General features: G+C 43.2%; 1 protein-coding gene across 2 annotated transcripts in view; it reads left to right on the top strand.

Annotated features, from left to right (window-relative positions):
- The window catches only part of SLC22A23 (solute carrier family 22 member 23), a 277,033-nt gene that overhangs the window by 241,849 nt on the left and 20,977 nt on the right, over positions 1 to 14,207 (top strand). For both annotated transcript variants that reach the window (XM_003340677.4, XM_007488028.3), the window contains 4 exons: positions 500 to 602; positions 9,198 to 9,424; positions 11,858 to 11,890; positions 13,209 to 13,332. In XM_003340677.4, coding sequence (XP_003340725.1) covers positions 500 to 602; positions 9,198 to 9,424; positions 11,858 to 11,890; positions 13,209 to 13,332 — 487 coding nt within the window. The remainder of the gene's footprint in view (positions 1 to 499; positions 603 to 9,197; positions 9,425 to 11,857; positions 11,891 to 13,208; positions 13,333 to 14,207) is intronic.

The following is a 14,207-nucleotide window of genomic DNA, read 5'->3' as shown; positions in this document are numbered from 1 at the left end:
TAGAATGGATATCTTTTTTTTTTTAAATGTGATGTTCCAGTATAAACACTGACCCTGAGACAGACTACTGCATGTGATATGTGGCCATTCAAGTAGAAGGAGCCCAGTTCTGAATCTCTGAGGAATATTTTCTCCTTTCCTAATAAAGTAAGAGGACTGCTTGGTTTGGTCTACTAGATACCCAAGTCCTACACTGGGGATATCATTATAAAATCTGTATCTTCACCCAGAATTTAAGAGAAAACTCATGTTAATCATGTTTCCATGTTTTTTGCTTCAGGCACTCTTGGAGGAACTCAGCAATAATATCTGAACCACTCTACCAGACTTACATTCCATTTTCTCCTCTCCCCTTTCTTATCATAGCTCCTGGGGGGAAAAATGTTCCCCCTCTTCCCAAAATGGCAGAATCCAAAAATGAACCTGGCCAACTTGTAAGGGAGTTGGCAGATTCCCTGCTACTTATCCGGGAGCGTCTCATGGTCTTGTTTCATTGCAGAATTGGAGAAGGAGCTTTCCAGGAGGCCCAAGAAGGTTTGCATTGTGAAAGTGGTGGGGACGAGAAACCTATGGAAAAACATTGTAGTCCTGTGCGTGAACTCGTAAGTATGGGGAATGCCAAGGCAGAAAGGGAATGGAAAATTGGGAGCATCAGGGAAGGGCAGTTAAAGGAGGGGCATACATTTCTCTTCTGTGTTCTTGAAAAGAAAGTAGCAGGCAGTCTTACCCCTCTGACCCAAATATGGAATTTCGGCATTTGAAAGAAAGAACTCTTTGTCCTCTAATCTCTGATATCTGAACCAAACATCTTGGTAGTCCAATGGAACTTCTCTGTTGTTCAAATAGGGGAAACCTTGTCAGGGAGCCATAACTTAGAGAATTCTTCTCAGTTTCTAACATAGCTTTGGAATGGGGGAATTATAGAATTGGAGAAACCCCAGAATGCCCTCCTTAATTCCATAATAAACAGAATTAGAAGATTTTTGGGTCACTGATGTGTATAATGCCTGGGAATGTGGATAGAAATCCCAAGCAAGGCAGTTTGGTAAAACAGTTAGAGCAATGGACTGGGAGTCCAAAGAACCTGGGTTCTACCCAGTTCTTCCATTTTCTCTAAGCTATGTAAAATTTGGGCAATTTCAGGGGATCTCAAGTTCTTCATCTATAAAATAAGGGAGCAGAACTAAATAATCTCTAAGGCAATTATGATTTCTAAATTCCATGGATGAGATTCTTGTAGAGGATTTAGGCCTCTATGCTTTGTGTTGGGTCTGAAACAATAATCATACACTCAATCCAGGATACATAGTACTAATTTTTTTATACACTTATCTTCTGGCTTATTGATTCCAAGGCAGACAATCGGTAAGGGCTAGGGCAACTTGCCCAGGGTCACACCACTAAGAAGTGTCTCAGGCCACATCTGAACCCAGGGCATCCTATCTCCAAGCCTGGCTCACAATCCACTGAGCCACCTACCCTGCCCCTATTATGACAGTTTGAGTGAGGTTTTGTAGGATCTGTTTATTTTTTATTACAGACCTAATAAAGCTATCACTAGAATAAAGTATACATCAATATATCTTAAGCCACAAAATGTTCTATGGCTGTCCAGTCTGAGAAAAGTTGGATTAGATGATCTCTAATGCTTATTTCAACTCTAACATCCTAAGATTGAACTCTCACTTTAAAACCATTTTTAAAAACCCATCAGAATACATTTAAGGCGTAACATAGCCACAGTGTATGCTGGTATTAGCTAAGGGAAAGGAAGGGTAAATTAGCTGGGAGGAGAAAACCTACTTGGTCCCTCAGAGCTTCCAGGTTCCACTTGAAAGTCTTTTTTAGGCTTAGAAGATACTAGTTGGAAGGAAGAATCTGCAATCAGATCAGAAGGGGCTGCTCAAGAAAAGAACTTGAGTGGGAGGCTCTGAGGAGGAGGGAAGATAGCTGTCAGTTACTTGTTTGGAAAGATAATAAGCAACCAGAGATACTGAGAAATCAATGTAGGTCACAAGTGGAGGAACATACACATTGAAAAGGGCTCCCTTAAAAATATTTAGTATGGGTTATAAGTTGGTGTTTCAGTGGATTGAGAGCCAGCCCTAGAGACAGGAGGTCCTGGGTTCAAATCTGGCCTTAGATACTTCCTAGCTGTATGACCCTGGGCAAGTCACTTAACCCCATTGCCTAGCCCTTACCACTCTATTGCCTTAGAACCAATACCCAGTATTGATTCTAAGACAGAAGGTAAGGATTTTTTAAAAAATAAAATAAAACAAAAGGTAAGGGTTAAAAAAAAGATATATTGACAGATGTCTGATCTTGGGCAAGTCACTCAATCCCAATTGCCTAGCCCTGGCCACTCATCTGTCTTAGAATTGATACTAAGACAGAAGGTAGGAATTTTTTTAAAAAGATACATTGATGGAACCCAAAAAATGCAAGTCTGGGAGATCTGAGTATATGAACTAGGATTAAAAGGAATTGCCAATTTTGGATTAAAAAATAAAGGGAAAACACACTGGTCCCTACTCCTTCCCCCACCAAGCTGTTGCTCCTAATTATATTTTTGATACATAGATAATCTCATATTTAATTTTTTGAGGAAGAAATAGCATTCTCAAGAAATCACTATGCCCAGAGCTCAAAATATCAGATTTCAAAAGATTATAGCTTGAGAAACATTCATCTGTCCAACCAATCACTTCATTTTGCAGATAAGAAACTGAGGCCCGCCTAAGTTAGTTAGATCTCTAACCCCATAGCGACAGAGCTAACCAGAGAAGTCAGGTTTTCTGACTCAGTTCAGGTGGGACTGCTTTATCCATACCTACCCCTACCCCAAGCAGCCCCTTATATGCTAAATCCTGTATTTGGTAAATAGGCTAATGAAAGCAACAAATTCTTTTGTTCAACATTAAATTTACAGAGGTGGGAAACCTGACACAGATAATATGGAATATTAACAGATTATTAAATTTCTGATGGGGAAGTCAAATAGTTTTATGATGATTTTAAGAGCAGTAAGACTAAGGTTTTAAAGAGGTCAAGAATATTCTCCCTCTGCTCTCTCTTCCTTCTATTCTTTCTCCCTTCTCTCCCACTCTCTCTCCCTCTTCCTTCTTTTCCCCTCCCTCTTTCTTCTTCCTTTCCTCTCTCTCCCTCTTTCTCCTCTCCCCCCTCTCTTTTCTTCCCCTCTCCTCTCCTCTCTTCTCTCTCTCCCTCTTCCCCAGCCTCTCTCCCTCTCTCCTCTTTCTCCCTCTTTCCCCACTCTCCTCTCTCTGTCTGTGTCTGTCTGTCTGTGTGTGTGTGTCTCTCTGTCTCCCCTCCCTCCATTTTTAAAAACCTTTACCTTGTTTTAGAATTGATACTGATAATTGCTCGACAATGGGGGTTAAGTGACTTGCCTAGGATCACAGCTAGGAAATGTCAGACTAAATTTGACCCCAGGATCTCCCATCTCCAGTCCTGGCTCTTTATCCACCATGCTCTCTCGCTGCTCCTCCTCTGATCTCTCGAGGAGAGACTGGACAGTTTAGTAGAAAAGGACTGGCCTTCGAATCCAGACATCTAATTCTGATCCAAGGCTCTGACCCTCTTTGCTATTTGACTCAAATTTCCTCATCTGTAAAATTAAGATCATCTTTCACTTCCTCACAAGGTTGGGAGTAGGGGTAGGGATAGGATGAAGGAGGTGGAATGATTTGCTTCATAAATTTGAAAACATTATGTAAATGTGAGCTGTTATTCTGAGCTTTAGGGGGGAAAGGGTAGAGGATTCCTGCCTAGACCTAGTCAATAGTTAGAGAATTAGACTCTTTAAATAGTTGGCCTATGTTTGGCCCACTTAATATTTCCTAAGTGGAAATAATTCATGTGGCCAGACTGGTGCTGGGAGAATGAAGGAGAGATCCTCAGCTGCCAAAGTGATCTTGCTAAAGCACAGGGCTGATCTTGTCACCCTCCTTCTCAGTGAACTCCAGTGGCTCCCAGGCACTGCCAGGATCCAACAGAAAATCCTGTTTGTCCTTGAGAGTCCTTCAGGATCTGGCCACTGCCTCCCTTTCCAGTCTTCTTGTACCTCACACTCCCCCACATACCCTGACGTCCAGGGACACTGGCCTCCTTGCTGTTCCCTTCATAAAACACCCCATCTCCAGAGCTTCTACCATTTTCTCTAGCTGTCCCCCCCCTACCTGGAATGCTCTCCCTCCTCCTCCCTCCCTCTTGGCTTCCCTGGCTCTCTCCAAGCCCCAGCTGAAAGGGTTATTTCCACATTATCCTGTAGAGAGCTCATTGGTACGTAGCTGTTCATACATACAGCCTCCCCTTTTAGACTGTCAGCTGCTGGTGAGCAGGGACTGTCTTCTGCCTGACCAGAGGCACCCCTGCTGTTCATCTTCTGTCCTTGATAAACTCTCAAGGTCTGAAGAAGAGCTTTGGGATTTCCCTGAAACGCCACAGGGAGATGGTGAGAAAATGAAACTTGGGACTGTAGGATGGATGGATGGATGGATGGATGGATGGATGGATGGATGGGCTCTCAGAGCATTGATAATGACTGCAAGCAGCACTCCGAGACCCAGGGCTTGTGTCTTTGTGAAGACCCAGAGCTCTTCAGGAACCCCTGGCTGTGTGTTTATTTGTGTCATGTCTGAGAGGAGACGTTTGTCCGCAAAGACCCAGCATCTATCTCTCTATGGAGCCCAGGTCATAATGTGGACCACGAGGACTAGGAAGAGGTTAAGAATGAGAAAATCATGTGGTGCCTGCCAGTTTCACTATTGGCTTCTCCCAGCCTGATTTGTCGAAATAGCATAAATATAGTATCATTCTCCCAGACCTAAGAAAACCATCGATTGGAAGTACAACTGTAGCAATGCCACAGGCTGCTCAGAGCCACAGTTTCACAGATTTAAAACAGGAAAAGACCTTCAAGGTCATTTTAGTCCAAGTCCCTGCTAACAGAATGGAACTGAAAGCCAGAAAGTGGAAGTGGCAAAGTCGCACAGGTAGTAAGAGGAATGAGAGGAAACAGTAACAGATAAAAAACTGGCTTCCAGGGAAATGGAGGTTCAAATCTTGTTTCTGCCACAGACTGGCTGTGTGACACTAGGTGAGTCACTTAACCTCTAAAGGGAATTTCCTCATCTGGGATGAAATCAAAAGCCTAATTGTTTTTAATAACAAGAAGAATTGAGTTTTTTTAAGAGTTAGTTTTAGCCAGTTCTCTTGTGGGTCTCAAACTCCAGGTAGAAGAAGAAAAAAGAAGACCTGAGTTCAAATCCTGCTTTAGATGCTAGCTGGGTGACTTTGGACAAATCTCTGTCTCAGTTTCACCAACTGTAAAATGGGCATAATAATAGCATCTACCTCACAGGATTATTGTGAGTATTAAATGGGATACCACATAAAGTGCTTCACAAAATTCAAAGTTCTGTAGTAATGCTAGCTAATGTCAGAGCCAGAATAGGCTCTAGAGGTATCTAAAATTTTGCCATTTGCTTTACAAGGAAGGAAAGTCAGAGAAGTACTTGTTTTGCCCAAGGTTACACAGGTAATTAGTTGGAAGACTCAGGACCAGACATCGCCCTTTTCTAGATCACCGGGTTAGCATTTTAGCCTTTGTAAATGCAACCCCATTCCCCCGGAGCGAAAAAAGTCATCAATTAAAATTGTAGCTGTAGTGCTAAACCACTTGGTGCTGAGAGTCACAGCTCAGATCCAGCAAGGAGGGCATCTCTGAGGTCTAGTCCAAGCCCCTCATTTTACAGATAACAAGCTGAAGCCTGGAAAGATAAAGCGATAAGGTCCCTGAGAGAGAGCAAGGAGCAGAGCCAATATCTGAACCCAGGATCTCTGACTCCAAACCCAACATCCACTGTAACCTCATCAACTTGGGAAACTCAGCAGCACTGGCTCTTTGGACTGATTTCAGGGATCCCCTTTCCCTCTGCGGGCTCAGAACAGGTAGAAGCTGCACACTGGGAATTGGCCCATGGTACCAGGGTCCAAATGGATAGAGCCTGATCCCAGTAGAACCTGGAGGTCTAGCTGAGCTCTGAATGCTGTTGCTTTGGTTCAGAGGCTGTTAAAATACAGGATAAAGGGTAGGTACAAGGTGATTGCTAAGTTAGAAAGATCAAAGCAGAAAAGTGTCCAAAGACAAAAATAGATGACATTTCACCGATACTTAAAAGGAGTCATTGGACCACTCGCTTATTTCATCTGTTTGGGGACTGCACATTGTGATTTCATGATGCAGATAACTCCTGGTGAGAAAATACTCTCCACCTGCTCTGCAACCTAAGATCCTACAATGGTTGTGGGGAGGGTCAGTCATGAACTTGTTCTAGAAATATTTTGATATAACTAGATTGTCATATAATTGTTTTCCTCTATAAGTTTATATATTTTTTGCATTTAAAAACAATATTCTGAGGAGGAATCCATAGGCTTTAGCAGATACCAAAGAATCCTTAAAGGAAAGAAATGAAAACAAGCATTTATTAAGCACCCACTATGTGCTAAGTGCTCTACAAATATTAACCTCATTTGATCCTCATTAACAATCCTGAGAGGTAATGCCACTATTCTGCCCATTTTACAGTTGAGAAAACCAAGGTAAACAGGTTTAAGTGACTTGTCTGGAGTTATACAGCTAGTAAGTATCTGAGGCTGGATTTGAATTCAGGTCACCTAACTGCCTCACTGCACTACCTAGCTAACGCATAAGAAAGTTAAGAACCTCTGTCTTAGAGGATTCCCTGAAGCACAAGGAAGGAAGGAAGGAAGGAAGGAAGGAAGGAAGGAAGGAAGGAAGGAAGGAAGGAAGGAAGGAAGGAAGGAAGGAAGGAAGGGAGGGAGGGAGGGAGGGAGGGAGGGAGGGAGGGAGGGAGGGAGGGAGGAAGGGAGGAAGGAAGGAAGATGGGAGGGAGGGAGGAAGGAAGATGGGAGGGAGGAAGGAAAGATGGAAGGAGGAAGGAAGACATTTATTAAGTTTTTAAAAAGTGTTTACTATATAGCAGGTACCATGCTTATTTCTTTATAATATTTCATTGGTCCTCACAACAATTCTGCAAGATAGATGCTATTATTATCCTCATTTTATAGCCAAAGGAACTGAGGCAGGCAGAGGTTAAGTGATTTGCCCAGGGTCACAGAGCTAGTAAGTATCTCAAATTAAATAGGCCTAGGGTTCTAAGTAACACAACCAATGTGTCAGGAAAGGCAATATTTAAACCCAAGTCTTCCGGACACAAAACAAGCTCTTTTTTCATGACACCATAATGGTGCCCTTATTTCTACTAAACTGTCCAAGATAGCATTAGTTCTGATGTTAAAGTAGACAGGGGAAATGGAAATGATATATATGGTATAATATAATTTTCAAAAGACAGATAATTTTCCTCCTCCAGGAGCATTTGGAATTTAAATTAAATTAGTTCAGATTATTCCCCAAGAACTATTTAGCATTTTCAACCAATGAGTTTCATTGACTATTTATTTGGGGGGTGGGGAGGTATTCTACATTTCTGCCACCCCAGTGGCTAGGATACCAGTTTGGTGCTATGGTCATTCCACATTTCATCTAGCATGCACACATACAGCCAACTTCAGGCATTAACACTATGATTTTCTTTTCTCATTTCAAAAATTGAAGTGTGTTAATGCTCCCCAAGTCATCACAAACCAAGAAAGGCTTGGCACCAACTTAGGAAAGAGCATGGTTCCTGTCCATGGCTGGATAGCATGGATCCAGCAGGGGGCCACCATGGGAAGAAAGCAGCATGCCCTCCACCTTACCCTATCTAGGCTCTCTCCCTCCTCCTGGTTCTCTCTCTTCTGACCCACCTTTGACCACCAATGGAACTGCATCCAATTACAGCACACTACCTATATAACACACACTGCAGGAACTTTAGCATCAGGAGCAAGGGCAATGGGTACTGATCTTGGGATGCATAAGAGACCACCATCTACTATCAGCCTGTCTCATTTTCTTCCAAGTGCCTGGATTCTTTTTTTTTCTTTACACTTGTAAAAATTAAAATTAAATCTCAATAATAAAAATATTATGAGATTTATTAATGATCATTAGAAGTAATGGAATAAAAAGGTAACAAAATAAAACCAACCACATGCCCATGGCTCATCAGCCTCTTTAAAATCTCTTACCACCATCACCATGCTGACAGGAAGTCAAAGAGAGCAGAGCAGGAATGCCGACTGAATTTATCCCCTGTCTACAGGAAGTACATAATGACAGGAAATCAGTGGACTCCCAGGAAATGTATTTTTTTTTTAGGGTAACAGATTTCCACTTATTTACACTTTTACCTGGTACTTGGAGAAAGCCAGAGAAGCTAGGAGGAAGAATATTCCAGGCATGGTGAAAATATTCCAGGCATGGGGGACAGCTAGTGTAAATGCTCAGAACTGGACTTCTTGGGAGGGTTTTTATTTGCTTGTTTATTTTTTTAAACTCTTACCTTCCATCTTAGTATCAATTCTTTTTTTTTTTAAGCTTACCTTCTATCTTGAAATTGATACTAAGTATTGTTCTAAGGCCAAAAAGCCATAAGAGCTAGACAATCCGGATTAAGTGACAAACCTAGTTAAGAAGCATCTGAGGCTAAATTTGAGTCTTGTTCCTACCAACTCCAGGCCTGGCACTCTATCTGTGGTGCTATCTAACTGTCCCTGATGGGATTTGTTCAAACAGTAAGAGGCCAACGTTGTATGTGTTTGATTTGATTCGATTCCTGAGAATATCTCAATTTTCAAGTGGAATCAAAGAATATTAAAGTCTAGAAGGAACTTTTAAAATAATTTCATCCAACCTACTCCTTTTACAGGTAAAGAAACTGAGGCTCATCGGGCATTTGAGGTGGTTTGGCTAAGATCATAATTCTAGTAAGACAAGAGTCAAAACTAGAATTTGGGTTTCTTAAGTCTGACGCTTGTGTTTATTTATGTTCTGTGTTCTCTCTCCTCATCCTAAAAGAGATAGAAAATAGAAGCTGAGATCCAGTGACTCTCTGTAGCCCTATGGTTGCCAGGAGTGATATTTCCACAGTGCTGCCTACCTAGTGGTCAGGGTCCTGGTTCAGAAGTGTCCCTCTTTGCATTTGTCCTCCTGCCATTGCCAGCTCCCTGATCTGCCATTTTCCTTTTGTGTATGTCTTGCCTAGGCTGACCGGGTTTGGGATCCACCACTGCTTTGCTAGGAGCATGATGGGCCACGAGGTGCCACTGCTCACCAACTTCTATGCTGACTACTATACCACAGCGGGCATAGCCTTAGCTTCCTGCCTGGCCATGTGCTTGGTGGTCAGGTTCCTGGGCCGCAGGGGCGGGCTGCTGCTGTTCATGATCCTCACAGCCCTGGCCTCCCTTTTGCAGCTCGGCCTCCTCAACCGTAAGTGGGGGATATGGGGCTGGGGAAGGAGGCTGGGGAATGGAGGCTGCGCTCAAGCTCAGGGGCCCCCCATCCCATCTTCTCACCTGCAAAAAGCCAATTCAGCTCAACCCTTGGGTCCCAGTGCCCTGAAGGGCCCAGGGGAGGATCAGGCCAGGATAGCAGACAAAGCAGTAATACCACCAAGAAGAGAAATACCATCAAATAGCAGCTCACATTTAGAGGGTGCTTTGTAGACATTCTGCCAAGGACTGGAGCAGAGCTTCAGGAAGCTGTCCCAGGAGAAGGGGCTCAGAACAAAGGCCATTATTCCAAATTCAACAGCTTGGGGAAAAAATGCTTTGTTGCGGTAGGAAAAAAAAGGTTTAATTAAGAACATTTATGGTAACTGATTTTATTGGGCTCTTTTTTCTACTCTGTGGATTAACAAAGAGGAAAAAGTTATTGAAGCCTTCCTAAGTCCTTCCTGGTGGCACTGTTATTAAGTGAGGTGGGAGACTCTCTGAGTGCCTGTGGGGCCAACTTTTAATAAGTAAGCACATTGCTACCTCATGAGGGAGAGTAGATCAAATGTTCTTGTATACAAAATTTAGTGGGCAAGGGAAAAAAGAACTCGGAACCCTTCCATTTTTCAGTCAACTCTTTATGTGGAAAGTCTGACTTGATTTACAATAAATGTTTCCCAGTTCTGCCTTTTGTTTGAGCTATGGAATTTCTTAGGAAATTAGGAAGAATTGCAAACAGAAGTGGAGAAGGCATCTAGTCACATTCTCATAAAAATAGGCACAGTGCAGCTTCAAAGGACGAAGGCCCACCTTTCTCACTCATGGTTGGTAGGCTGTCCCTTTGGCAGACTTGTCACAGAAAGGGACCCATGAATGAATGGAGCAGCTGAATTATCCCTTGTTCCTAAAGAACCAGATACCCTGAGTCAAGGGCTCAGGTTGCTCTGAGGAAGTTGGTATGGTTGAATTTTTCCCCTTTGACACAAGGAAAACCAGCAACAACTGCTTGGATTTTACTGTCTTAACTGTATAGGGTATGGAACCACAGAATGTCAGAGCTGTGAGGGACCTCAGAAGCCCTCTAGTGCAGCTCCCCTCATTTTACAAATGAGTAAACTGAGGCCCAATTGAGGATCAATTTCTCCAAGGTCACAACTTGATCTAGTGACAAAAGTAGAGTGAACACTTAAAACAATGAACAATATGGAAATAGGTTTTTCATGATAATACATGTATAACCCAGATCAAATTGCTTACTATCTCCAAGAAGGGGAAAAGGGAGACAATTTGGATCTTATAATTTCGGAAAACCTATTATATGTAATTAGTAAGATAAAAGATCTTTTATAAAACTGGAGCGAATACTCCATTCAAGAGAAATAGAACCCTTTCCACAGCATCATACAGCAGATAAGAAAAAGCAAACCCATCCATGGTCTGAGCTTTACTCCCATCCTCAAGACCTACATGGAAAAAAGAGAATGGCATCTTTATCCAAAATCTATCCCTGGGCTTTCTTGCATAGTAGAGATGTGGTGCCTTTGGATTTACAAAATAGTCCACTTCAAACATTAGGGGTATTTCGTTTAGCTTACTTACCTTATTTAGACATTCCCTATTGAGCCAAGAGATGGTGTGTTTTCTAAAGCTATCCCTAAGAAACAAAAAATAAGGAATGAATTCTCTATGATGGAGTGGCTTGTTGCCTTCTCTTTTTTCAAATGGACCATCACTTGGGTCAGAGAAGGAAGGGACTGTTCTAAGTTCATTGGGAGAATTGGGAATGAATTCCACCAGGAAAGGCAGAGACACTTGGGGAAGAGGAGATTGCCTTGGGAGGTATCACACTTTCTCCTTTAGTACTGAGCTCACAAAAAAATGCCGTCTGACTGGTTCAGTCCTCAAAGTACTTGATGCTTCCCTTGAACTCAAGCCAGGAACAGATTTTTGAATAACTTTATGAGCTGTAAAACTCACTTCTGGATTTGGGGCTAAGACCTGCTGGGATGATGATTCTGGAGGTTCATTCTTCTTTCCGAACTCCTAACGCCATGGGTTGGAAACATGGGTGTATTTTTTTTCTCCTTTTTTTCTGTCCTTGCTTTCCCAACAAAGCAATCTTTGTACAATCCAAGTGCTAATTCTCAGTGCCCTGTAACTTGTTATCACTGTGCATTCATTCTCAGCATCTCATTATGATTCTGGCCTCTGGCTGGGATCTGGGCTGGCAAGATGCTCATGCTGTGGGTCGACTCTGAAGAGAGGTTCTTCCATCACAGTAGTGATTCGGATAGGAAATGAAGTGTATCTGTAAATAAATTACATAGAATTAGGCAACAACCCTATCACTGATGTGCTTGCTTTCTTTCCTTTTTTCCCTTGTTGGATTTCATCCTTTCCTGTGGTACATTTATTTTCTTGGATCCAGTGATTGGAAAATACAGTCAGCATCCAGGCTCAGGTAAGCATTTACCTCTTTCTACCATGCACCTCTTATCATCTCATCTTTCTGCTGTGTCCAAATGGGCACTTTTCTCAGGACTCAGAAAATTCATTGATCTTTTATACACTTGATTTCCCCCCATCCACCCAAGTGTTGCAGATGAAGGTTGCCACAGGTTGGGAAGTATTATTTGTACTCTTCTATACCCTCCTGCTATCCTTCCTTTCACCAGAAACAGCTATTTATTATTCCTAATTTTTGTCCAGCTTGGCATGTGTCCCTTCACCTCTTCCCCTGGCAATGATCATCAACCCTAGCCTTTGGAATGAGCGTGAGTGCACTTTGTCTCCTGGGCAGAGAGACCTGGGAAGTCCTAAGAACATGGAAGGCTTGGGCAGCCTTGCCAGCTGTGTTGCCTAGGGAGATGGTCAATGCCTGCCCGAGCTTGTCGGGATCCATGATGCAGTGAGATTACTGCCAGTTAGACATCCCTGACCTTGCCCCCTTTGGAATGGATGCCTCTGGGAGTTCTTTGCCATTCTCACAGTAGCTGCAAATCAGGAGCCTCACCATTCTGGCAATACTAAGAGTTCCTTAGCACATGAACCCCAGAAGTATGGAGGTGTTTCTGGCTGGATCCTGCCTTGACCATGAGATTTCTGGTTAAAACACCTAGGCTCAACTGCCATAAACATCCAAGATGCTCAGGTATTTTAGCCATTCTCTCCCGGAGCCACACGTCCTTCTGGGTCACATTTGGAGAAATAAATTTCTGCGTCATATTGGGAAAATTCCAATTTTCATTTTCTTTAATTACAAGAACCGAGAATGTCCTTGGACTATCCACACCAGGGACAAAAAGGAAAAGGATTTCTGGGGCTCAGAGATCATCCTGTCTGGATGAAAAAAAAAATTGAGTGCTACAATTTAAAGGAAAGTCACTGCCCTATTATAAGGACACAATCATTCCTCAATCCCCAGTATGATAATTATGTCTTTCATAAGGGCTGCTGGGAGAGGCTCCCGTCATTTGCAACAGTTGTGTGAGCACTCACATTCTTAATACACAAAGGAAGCTCAGTTATCTGTCCTGGAGAGGTGATGAAACCCTCCTCTCAGAGGCATCTGATCTCATAATTCCCTGAGGTTTTGACTGGGTTTTATAGGAGACTCGCCTAGAGTAGGAAAGGTCATTTAGAAGGCTCTTTCTTTGCTCTCCTCCACCCCCTGCCCCCCCTGCCTTTTCTCCCCCTGCTTCCCCCATTCCCACCTTGGTTCCCCTTCTTCACTGCTCTCTCTTCCTTTTCTGCCCCTTCTCACTTCCTTTTTCCTTCAGGAATGAGTGAAAAAGTCAGAGAGAGATTCTCCACCACATTCTCCATCGTGGGTATGTTCGCCTCACACGCGGTGGGGAGCCTCAGCGTCTTCTTCTGTGCAGAGATCACCCCGACAGTCATAAGGTAAGTCCTCAAAAACAAAACATCACCCCGCTCTGCCTCCAAACCCCCCTACTCTCTCCCCTTCTAGGGAAGGGCGTGGATTCTGATTTGCTTGAGTTTCATTGCCTGGGATTGGAGAAATCTCCCCGTTTGTTTGATAGGGTTCATCCCCGAGTCACCAGTCCTCAGCCGTTGGCTGTGATGCTAGCCTGAGTGCATTTGCCTGGGTGCGGCGTGCTGTCATGGCCGCATCTGCTTCATTATTTGTGTGTCTGTCTGCGTTTGTGGCTTTGACCCTGAAAGCAAGAATAGAGACAAGTCTAGCACCTGGGAGAGCTGTGGTAACTGGAAGGGGACAGGGTGTTGTGTCACATAGCACCAAGGAGATGGGGAAGGCTCTGCTTGGGAAGGGAAGAGAATTAAGTGGGTCACTTAGGAACAACCTTCTCATGAAATCACATAGCCTTAGAGATGGCCCTGAAATCAGAGGGTCTAGGTTCAAGTCCCACCTCTTCTGCTTACTATCACGGTGACCATGGGCATTCAATTGGAGTCAGTAAACATTTATTAACTGCTTCCTATGTGCCAGGAACTGCATTCATGTCGCTTGATCTTCCTGGGCTTCCATTTTCCTTATCTGTCAAATGAGGAGGTTGGCCTCTTCTAAAATGGTAAATGGGGGGTCAGCTGGGTGGCTCAGTAGATGGAGAGCCAGGCCTAGAGATGGGAGGTCCTGCATTCAAATCTGGCCTCAGAAATTTCCTAGCTGTGTGACCCTGGGCAAGTCACTTAACCCTCATTACCTAGCCCTTACCAGGCTTCTGATTTGGAGCCAATACCAGTATTGACTCGAAGACAGAAGGTAAGGGTTTAAAAAAAATTAAAATAAAATAAAA

The sequence above is a fragment of the Monodelphis domestica genome, chromosome 3 (assembly GCF_027887165.1).
Source record: "Monodelphis domestica isolate mMonDom1 chromosome 3, mMonDom1.pri, whole genome shotgun sequence".
NCBI classification, from domain to species: domain Eukaryota; kingdom Metazoa; phylum Chordata; class Mammalia; order Didelphimorphia; family Didelphidae; genus Monodelphis; species Monodelphis domestica.
Note: the sequence above shows the minus strand (reverse complement) of the source record. Positions and strands in the feature narration are given on the sequence as shown.